The 10,487-nt window shown below is 46.5% G+C and overlaps 1 protein-coding gene across 2 annotated transcripts in view; it reads right to left on the bottom strand.

Annotated features, from left to right (window-relative positions):
- Window positions 1-1,622: 1,622 nt before the first annotated feature.
- Window positions 1,623-10,487, bottom strand: part of IFT43 (intraflagellar transport 43) — a 50,903-nt gene continuing 42,038 nt past the window's right edge. For both annotated transcript variants that reach the window (XM_064150181.1, XM_064150190.1), the window contains 4 exons: window positions 6,528-6,600; window positions 6,141-6,216; window positions 5,729-5,791; window positions 1,623-4,940 (listed from right to left, as the gene is read on the bottom strand). In XM_064150181.1, coding sequence (XP_064006251.1) covers window positions 4,830-4,940; window positions 5,729-5,791; window positions 6,141-6,216; window positions 6,528-6,600 — 323 coding nt within the window. In that variant the 3' untranslated portion in view covers window positions 1,623-4,829. The remainder of the gene's footprint in view (window positions 4,941-5,728; window positions 5,792-6,140; window positions 6,217-6,527; window positions 6,601-10,487) is intronic.

The following is a 10,487-nucleotide window of genomic DNA, read 5'->3' as shown; positions in this document are numbered from 1 at the left end:
TGCCTCTCAAATGTAAAACACGTCTCCTTTTCCAGAGGGAGACAGACTGTGGGCATGGGCTGCAGCACCTCACCCCGGCAGGCAGGCGAGCAGCTGTGCGTACACCCGGCCAGAGCTGCCACGAGTGGCTACACTGTCCCATGCTCAGCCACAGGCAGGCGGCGAGCAGAGCCCAGACAGGCGCAGGGAGCATGGGCTGTGGCTCTGGCTCAGGCCGCCTGGTGCTGCCTCTCCAGGTCACTGCAGCAGATGCTGGCAGCATATGCCATGGATTAATTCCACTCTCCCTGAGACACTCCGGTGAGAGGAACGGTAGTGCCTTTCCAACATATTAACATAGGAGGTCCCCCACACCTCCCATCACTTTGTCACACTTAATAAACCAGTCAGCCGAGCCCCTTTCAGAGGCTTCTGGCTGGAGGTCCTTTAATGGAAAGTTGTTATGTCTGGCTCTTTTTTTCACAGCTTTTGATTTTCTGCATTTTTTCCGTGTATGCTCTCTCTGCTCCAGTGTCTCATCACCTACAACAAACCTTATTCTGCTAAAACATCTCCACCAAGAAAGGTGTCTCTGCCCTTGGCCTCTTCCAACCCAAAGCATTCTGTGATTCTGTGAAAGTTTACAATCCACCAAGAAAGCTATAAATGTTGTATCAATTACTATAAGCAAAACCAAAGATTCTTAAAACCAACAGGACCTAGAATTACTTTTCCATTTGTGGACTTTTTTTAACTTCAGCTATGATTAGGCTCACCATTTGCCTGGAGTAGCCTATTTTGCTTTGAGCCTTTAGGAGGCTACCTGCAGGTAGATATTTACACTCATCCAGAATCCCAGCAAGTCCCTGGGTAGACATCCCAAATCAGCTCATTGACAGCATGCTTCAACGGGTTTGCAGCTCTCCCTCAGCAACGTATGAACAGAGCAGAACAAAAAGCAATCAAGACACAACAATGTCTGCCACTGAATGCCACCTTCTAACTGGAGATGGGAAACACTCACCAGGTACCTGAAAGCCATGTTTCAATCAGGTGCTTGAGCTACCTTCTTTCTAACCCTGATTCTGCCAACACCACACTTCCCTTTACCCCTCTGTGATACAGTTCTGTGGAGACAAACGTTGCTCTATTCCTTGGCTAGGCACACCCCAGAGGACCGATATGAGTTCCCAGGAGCCACTTGCACTGTTCTGAAACTGCTTTCACTTCTCACCTCACCTGAGGATCAAACAGAGATACTACAACATTGCAAACTACAGGAAGAAATTTACACTGGCATGGTCTTCCTATGAGACTTTGCAGTAGTGCAGGATCCTGAGGCAGCTTTACCAGAGCAAACACACACTGCTGTGTCGCCATCAGCCAAGAGCTGGCCTGGGCACACAAAAGCACCTCCTCATTTCTCTTTAGCAAGGAAAGCAACAGGAGCAGGTTCTCCTTTGATAGTACCAAGACCTGAGAGAGGACAAGCAACAGATCTCAGTCACCTTCCCAGCACTGCAATCAAAACATGACTGTAGGAGGAAAGTGGGTAGGAACAGCTTGCTGGAGGAAGGCCAAGAACCAGACACTTATCTCCCCTCCTCCAGCTGGGGAAGAAATTGAAAAGACATGGAAACAAGTCTCAGTCTATTAAGTTTATTAAAGGAAATTAAAGAGACAGCTTGATCACAGTGCACATAAATACTGAATCAAGGATCTGACAACCTAGCTTAATTGGGAAGGTGAAAGCATAAGCAGGCTCAGGGAACAGAAGATGAAACTCAAAAACTGAATCTAGAAATAAAGCAGATTCCAAACCATAGAGGGAATGAACTGTTAGAAAAACTATCAAGGAAAGACATTCAAATATGTTGCCTGCCTTCCTAAAAGACAAAGCTCAGCTTTATCTCATTGGACTCTGCCATGGCCTATGCTCTAGCAGGTCAGATGACATGATCAAAGCCACCTCTTCTGGCCTTAAAGTAGATGAGGCTGCAATTTCTTTCAAGCCATGCTCTTGCACTTTGCCTGTGTGGGCTCCCAATGTCCCCATCTGGACTCAAGCCTGACCCACATGCAGTCCTCTCACCCTAGAGCATCCTTGCCTAGGGCCCCAAAGCCAGAGAGGGGTAACTACCAGCACCCAGCTCCAAGCATGCTCCTCTGGGAGATTCTATGCAGCTTTAAAGCAACTCTTTCAGCATAACTTAACCATAGCTCATCAGCAAAGGCCTCATTCAGCTCCCACTACGCTCTTCCTATGCTCTGTTCTCTCCTGCTCTCCCCCAGCACCTGCTCTGGCCTCACTCCCCTCTAAATTTTACACATATGCTGTTCCCACATCACTCAACCTCCTTGCTCCTCTTGCCCCCACACCACGCCTCTCCCACAAACCCCTTTCTTGCTTCTAATCCACCCCTCCCTACATCCTGCCTCAAATGGCTTTCTCCAAGCCCTCCCCCATTCCTACCTCTCATCATCTCCAGGAGAATCTCTGGGGTCTGATGCCCCTTTTGCTCATTTCAAAGGATGCTTTCCTCCTCCTCTTGACTCCTGAAGGGCCTCTGTGGTGTCTGAGCAGCTCCACTTCTTGTTCCTTCTTGCTGGGAGAGCAGCCAGACAAGAGCGCTCTGCCTGCCCAGGATGATCAAAGAAACTCTTGGAGGCAGAAGACAGCTCTTTAAATCTTCCTAGAGATAGCCCAGGATTGTTTAGGCAGTACACAGCTGATGGAGGAATAATAGGCTTGGCATGATTCCTGCACAGAGCTCTTGGTGACTACTGCTTAGCTGTCCACTCTTAGTGCTCAATGTGCCCAGCAATGCCACCTCTTCAAGCCTCTGAAGAAAAAGCAATACATAGTATGCCAGATATTATACACCATGGGCAAGTGAGCAGCCAGAGGCAATGGGTGCACAGGTCAACCACTTCTGTGCCTCAGCCTGGGCATCTTCAGCTTTTGTGGTCATTGAAAACTGATTGCTTTACAAGAGGTGACTGTTTTTATGAAGTGACCCAAATGTACAAGGCTTCCAATATGTGACAGTGATTGAGGGGACAAAGGTGGGCTCATCTCTCAGCCTCCTTTTCTCTCTTTGCTCATGTTGTTTTCCTGCCCTCCTCTTCAACAAATCAAAGGCACAGCATCATAGTAAGAAGACACTTCCCCAGGAGGGACATGGTGCAGAGACCCAGGTTTCCACGGGGGTAGTGCTAGACTATTTTGGGCTGCTTCTGCAGCCACTAAAGTTTGTCCTCTCATTGTCAAGGCATGTAAAGTTATGTTCACTTTGTGCTTCACAGAGGCTAGAGCACCACCAGAAGCAGATACTGGCACTAGAAGCAGATACCCCTGAGTAAGGTGACACCAGAACAGCAGGTCACAGAAGCAGTGTGGATTAGAGCCTGAGATGAAGCAGTGAGAACCTCTGTTTTCTGTGACTTTTGTGGGATGAACTGAGCAAATCTGTGTCCTGTTCCATCCACTCCACTTATTATTCTCGTCCTTTCAGACTGGCTTGTGTGTTTGCTTCAACAAACTACTTTAGTTCTCATTCATAGCAAAACAGGTTTCTCTGCTCAGAGAAAGACTTCAGGATTACACTCCATACACTGGCCTTCCAAGATTCTGGCTCATCTCTTCCTCTAGTTTACAGATGAGATTTTTTGGTTGTAAATTTCTTAGTGTCTCTTGAGACAGATGAGCCTTCCTGTATTTTGGTGGCCCCACAGTGAAACCTAATTGCTTCTCTCTTGTTGGTAGCGTTTTCTGGCATATGAACTCTGACATGAAATTTTGTGGAGTAGTGAATTCACAGTGAGTTATTTGACCTGTCCTGCTGTCAGTACAAGAGTGGGAATGCAGTGCTCCAATTGATCAAATAAGCTAAGAAAAGCAGCACAGCAAGCCTTCCTCCCAGAACCTGTACTGCCCCTCACAAGTAGAGCAAGATTCTCCAGTGGGACAAGGCTTTGGAGGACATTGGCTTAGAAGTAATGGAACTGTTTCCTGCAAATAATGGCCATGAGCCTATGGGGACAATGCATTGAAAGCTAAATGGATTTTTCTTTGGATGATGATAAGAGTTGGTTACTTGGTTCCAAGGAGATACCCACCAGGGAGTTTCAGAGCAGCAGGCTCCATTCTTTCACATGCCTGGAATAAACAGCATTTTCTTTGTAAACTACCTATTGCCTGAAGCTATCTCTGTTCAGGCTCTGATCTCACCTGATTGCAAAAGCTAAGTAGGGTTAGGCTTAGTCAGAATTTAGCTGGGAAACCTCAAGGGGAAAAGAAAGATGCTACATGAAGTGGTGTTGGCAGTTCAATAAGTGATGCTGCTTCCACTGAGTCAATACAGAGGTAATGTTCCAGGTGAGATACCAAACTGGCAGGGAATGGCTGGAGGCTGTGGGACGAAATGTAAAATGGGCATCCTAACAACTTGTGGCATCTCTTGTGAGGAAGACAGCAACCTTGATGTCCTAGACAAACAAACTGTATCAGCCTAGGCTTCTCTGATGGCCACCACTGGAAAGCACTCTCCATTGTAAGATGGTCCACTCTTGCCAGGCTGCATTGCTGTAGAGGAAAGGCACTAGCCAGGTGGAAGTGACTGCTGGTAGGTCAGTATTTTATCATGTTTAGAATTCCTATCTTTTTTGAGGACAAAGATTCTTACTACAAAATACCCCAAACTTCTCTGGAGCCAGTTTTCCTATGAAGCAAAGTCCTATTTACTTTCACATCTGAAATCCATTCTCAAATACAAGCAGATGAAGAGAAAGTTAAAGTGCTAAGCTATTATAAAGGAGATAGATGTATGGATATCTGGGGTGTCAGTGCCCTAGGGCAGACTGAGGTGGTCCTCTTTTTCAGAGTGTCCTAGGTCCCAGTCAGTCACTAGTTCTGAGGACACTTCTGTGAAGAGATGATCCCAATGCCAGCTGACATCGTCCTGTTGAGAGAAAAAAAAAGATAAACATGCTGAAATGTTACTGGTGACACTCAAAGGACTCTGAATGTTTCCAAACCATCAGATGAATAGCAAAGACAGAAACTAAATGGCAGCTGCCCTGGCCAGGGAAGTCCTTGATTCAGTTGGCTACAACAGGAATTCCACTCAGAACGAAATGTGAATCCTTGCTACAATTTAAAGATGCTGATAGAATTATTCATGTCCTCGAGTTCTGTAAAGGTTAAGATTTTTTGATACCTGTTAATCTCAGACACACTTAGGCAGGGCATAAAGATGATCCATAAATATCTTCCACCCTTTTGCACTTCTGCTTAAATATCTGCAACTCTGAACTGCAGAAATACTTTGTTCCAAGTTCTGAGCTCCTGCCCACCCAGTTGTATTGAGGCTGTTCCGTTCTGCTTCAGAACATCCCTCTCCCAAATCCCAAATGCTTTTTGTCTTTCTCCTCTGTACCACCCTGTAGAACCACCTGAAGTTCATGGGAGCTAGCAGAAGTCATTACACAAAAGAGCACAGCAATGTGCAGTGCTGGGCCCTTCAGATTTTTCTTACTTGCTCTTTCATACTGAAGGGGACTGACCACAGTGATGTCAGAATCCCACACAGAGGAAGCCCTACGTATCTTTAAAATAATCTCTTGGGGAAATCAAACCTCGTCAACTTGGACAAGTTCCTCCACCCCAGTGACAGAGGCTTACCTTCCAAGTACAGCCTGAAATGCTTAAGAAGCTTTTTCTTTGTTGGCATTCCCACAGAAGACTCACCTCTTGTAGTTCATGTTCTGGTGCCAAAACTTTGGTAAGAAGTTTCAGGTCAACCTCTCCGTCCTATGAACACAGACACACAGTCACAGTCTTACAGACAGTGAGAAAGCAGACTCCATCGTGTTACCAGGTAGGTATTGCTAAAGATGGGCACATTTGTCTCAGAAGGGATATGCACTTTGTCCAAGACAACAGCAGGAGCTTCATCTAAGCTGTAAATACTATAGCTACAATATTTAGAGACACAAACAAGCATGAAAGCCACACTGCAGAGAAGAATGGATGCACAGGCAGACTGTAAGCTGTTTGTATGACAAGGCTGTGTCTTTTTTGCAGCTGAGTATCACTGTGGGGGATGACAGAAGCCTGGAAGGAGAGGGACTCATATTGGTGACCCTATAGCAACACTTACCAGAGTCTGAAAGGCAGCATACTTCATTAAATCTTTGTCTAGGTCATAATAGGTCAGCACTCGATTCACCTGCACACTGCAACCGGAAAGGGTTAAAGTAAAAAACCTTAAATCAAGCAATCCCTTACGTTTTGAGAGTTTGATTTTGCAACATGTTACTCAGGTGCAGGTTTTTCATGTATAGAATATGCAGTAATTGCTTGCTTTGTTTAAAAGCAAACAAGAAGTTTGCACTATTCAGACTGAACGCTGCTGATGCAGTACACAGCACCAAATGCTGCTGAATGGCATTGCTGCTGGCATTCAGAGAGCTAAGATGGAGTTTAATTCCACCACTCATTCTGCACTGCTGATGAGAACTACAAGAGCACCTGGCAGTGCTCTTACCTGGGGGGAGCTGCCAATTGCATGGCCAGATCTTCCTCTTGGACCTCCTCCAAGTCAGGGATCACGGGAATGTCTGTAACAAGAAAAGCAGCGGCAGTAAGTGGGAAGTGTTGTGATCTCCACTCACTAGAGACAAAGGTTCCCTTGCTTCACAGGTATGAAACAGCCTGTTTCTTATTAGAGGAAAACACAAGAGAGTTATTTAGCAATGATTAAAAATATCATTTAATATTAAAGCAAGGCAATAAAGCTTTGAAGCTTGTAGTCTAAAGAAATCTTGCAAGATGAGCAGATTTGGTCTGAGTAGGACTCCACAGGCCATGCATTTGAACACAACCTTGAAGCTGAAAGGAGATCGCTACATTAAGCCCTGCTCCCTGCTTGCTGTCATCCTAAGACTGGCAAAAATTTGCTCCTTATGAGGTACCTTATCATTTGCTTAGCTCAGTTGCTAGTCACCTAGACTCTTAAAAATAAAATGTAGCACAGGAACTCAGAGAAGCCATGTAAAACTGTATGCTGAAAGAGCTGCTGGCAGGTGAGAGAGGCCTCTCTCTGAACATGCAAACCACCTGGGGAGGTGATGATTACATTAGGAACTGAGGAATGTCTCAAGGAAGATAAGCACATCCTGGATGCTCGACTGATAAGACAGCAACTGCCCAGGGGATGTGGTGGAAAGACCCCCTGAAACCTACCTGATGTGTCAGCTCTGCACAGCTGGCAGTCACATATGCATTGTAATGTGACCAGGCTGGAGGCAAGGTGGAGCTACCATTGTATGTAACAATAGAAAAACCCTGAGCTATACCAGCTTATTGGGAAAGAACATCACCATGGATATCTCAGCCTGGAAGCAGCAGCCCAGGAATGTCTCTTCCCACACCACCACCAAAGAAAGACCATGGGGTGGTAACTATCTCTCTTGTTCTCTCCTTCTCCATTTTCCCTCTCCCTCTCTGTGCCTTTTCTTACTTTCTGTTTGATTTACTCTGTTCTCTCTCTCTTTAATCATCTTGCCTTGATATATGGCCTTGTTTGTGCCTTAATTTCACTCATAGGAATGTTCAAAGAACAACTGTGTCTCCTTCCTAAGCTTTGAATTGAGAGAGCAAGGCTTCAGGCTGTGCAGAGGCCTGTGGCCTTCCTGATTGCTAAAGGAAGTGATATGGGAAAAGTGGGATAGAAAATACAGAACGTAGCAACCTAGGTAAATCATTAACTGTGTAAGGCATCATCAATCAGGTACACACAAAGAAGGTGGGTTAAGGCCCAGAAACACTCCCATGGAGAATACCAGACTCAAAGACAAGAACATCAGAAACTTTGGCCAAGAATGTGACCCACAATTTGTGCCAGATGGACTAAAAGTAAAGAGGACAGACTGAGGAAGACGTCGAGCCTTCATCAGGAAGACCTGAAAGGCAACACCAGGTGGCAATGAGCATGCGTGAAGAAGTGGGACATGATGGATATGAGTTCCAAGAACTGATTGCAATAACTCCACCTAGAGTCATTCCTAGAACTAACTAATCCTACCCATGTACTGAATATGTATGATTTTGTAGCATAAGTACCTTACCTGAACAAGATGCAGGTATGCAGGGCTTTGTGGAGTGATCCACCCTGTCACCTGGTGCCAAATAAACATACCTATCCTTACAACACTTTGAGTGCTGTGAGGTGTCATTTTCCACAAGTCAGAAGGAAGCACTGGTTGTCTAGGAGACAACAAAGATTAGGGAAGATGCACCTGTGTGTAATGTCATAAACCTTTTAATGATTTCCAGTGTGGCCCTGGAGTGGCTGATGTCTGTGTTGCTGGGTATTCCCAGTACGTGGACTACAGCTACTCCAGCTAAAAAGGATGCTAGAGACAAGAGAATGGAGAGGAGGAACAACTGGGTGCACACTGAACCCTGCTAAAGGAGCAAGGCTCTGAGAGCACTGCATGCTTTTTGACTTGACAAAGTGCTGTAAAGAAAAAGAAAGAGAATAAAAAAAAGAGAGAGGAAGGGAACTGGAGGTGCAAAGCAAGGACAGAGCACATATCTCCTTTAAAGAGCCAAGGCTACAAAGGCTCTCCAGAGACCCTAAGCCCTCAGACAATGGAGAAGCTGAGGGTTCGGCTCCAGGAAGAGGTTTCACTTGAAATGTGTGCAGACAGAGACAGGCCATTCAGCACTGGAGCAAGCAGGCTGCTCCTGGCTCAGTCAGCAGTGTGGCCATGCTGGGTGGCTGAGCCTGGCTTTGCCCTGCTTTGCTGCCCAGGCTGAAATGAATATTCAGGAGCTGGAGAAATGTTCCCACCTATGGTGCTAAGGGCTCTGGGCAGGGTGTCCTGGAAGAGGCCCTTGTCCGGCCGCCTGTCAGACCTTCACAGGTCCTCAGCTGCTCTCCCCTGCTACACGTCCCCTGTGCACACCCCTGGCTCAGCAGCCGGTGGGGCAGGAGGCAGCCCTCACCCAGCTGCAGCAGGGCATGGGTCAGCCCAGGCCTTGGCACGAAGGCCGTTCGGAGCGGGCCACACAGTGGGATTTCTCACTAATTGGCTGCGGGCAGAAGGCTGAGTGGGACGGGGGCTGCTACAGGAGCCTGGCCCCAGCAAAAGGCAGTGACAGCTTGGGCAGCCTCAGCAGAGCTATGCCTTTTAGCTCCCCAGCTGCCCAAGGAGCAGGTGCCTTCAACTACAGCAATCTTCCCAAAGACATTGAAAGGAAAACTGCAGCAACAGGCCCCGGGACTCCAGGCAGTCCTTTAAGGGAATGGTGCACGCAATGCACATTGTTGGGCACTTGGACAGACATCATCCTCCCTCTGCTTGTAGGGACAATACGTAGCAGAAGCTGCTATCTTGCTGGCTCTTCCCTGCAGGAGCTCCCAGTTCTTGGTAAAACTTGGACCAAAATGCAATTATGGGACAAAAGCATCCTCACAGACAGACGGACTTGTGGAGGCAGCTGGTAAAACCTCTTCACTGCTAATGTGGAAGAAAATCCCTGCACACTGTGCCAAGGTACCCTGTTGAGACCAGGCAGACAAATATGGGAACGAGAAACAGTCTAATCTTTCCTGAGCTAAGTTGCCCTTTCAGCAGAAGACTATAAATGCTACTCAGCAAACACAACTACAGGAAGAGCCACCTGGGAACTGAATTCCACAGAGAGATTCACAAACCCCTTGCAGCGAGCAACCTCTACTCTGTATTAGCAAAATCTAGGCAATTACACAGAAACTCTTTCCAAAAGATAGTCAAGACTCCAACATTTTATAGATGCTTTGAAAACATTTCAGGAAGAAGAGCTGGACCCACTCTGGGGGGCTCCTGCCAGCCCATCCAACAAAGACCAGTGCATACCTGTTCTCACTGTGAAGCATGAATGATTTGTCCATTTCTAGGCATGAGCAATGCCCTTTAAAACTGTCAGAGGCTGGCAGTAAACAGAACAAAAATCTCACAAATTGTAAGAAAATACTGGCTCCCCAGGCTAGCTGCTATCAGTGGCAAATCAGGCCTGAAACATTTGAGTCTTTATTTCACTTGTTACTCATTATTTTCTCTTCCCTCTGTCAATTCCTATGGTGCTACCTCTCCACCATCCCTTTCCCTTCTCTCTCTGTATACTTTGCCAAGTGTCTCAATTCTACCATTACCATCAAGGAGGCAACTTTTCCCCCTGATTGTTTTTGTTGCTCTTCTCAGGACTTGCATCTTATTTTCCAGTAAGCTCTGGTAACACAGCCAAGCCATGGCACCATGTCAGCTGCAGGGGAAGAAGAGCATGGGCTATTGTGTTGTGAGAGGGAAGGCATGCACTCTACTTCTAATGTTCCCAACAGCTGCAGTGAGGGCACTTACATACAACACTAGTATATGCAGATGTTCTCTCTGAAACCCTAAAGATGACTCCATCTCACATAGTTTGATTCAATTCCTTCAACTGGATGAGAGTTTCAAAG

The sequence above is a fragment of the Pogoniulus pusillus genome, chromosome 1 (assembly GCF_015220805.1).
Source record: "Pogoniulus pusillus isolate bPogPus1 chromosome 1, bPogPus1.pri, whole genome shotgun sequence".
NCBI lineage: Eukaryota > Metazoa > Chordata > Aves > Piciformes > Lybiidae > Pogoniulus > Pogoniulus pusillus.
This window is presented reverse-complemented; position numbering and strand designations above follow the sequence as displayed.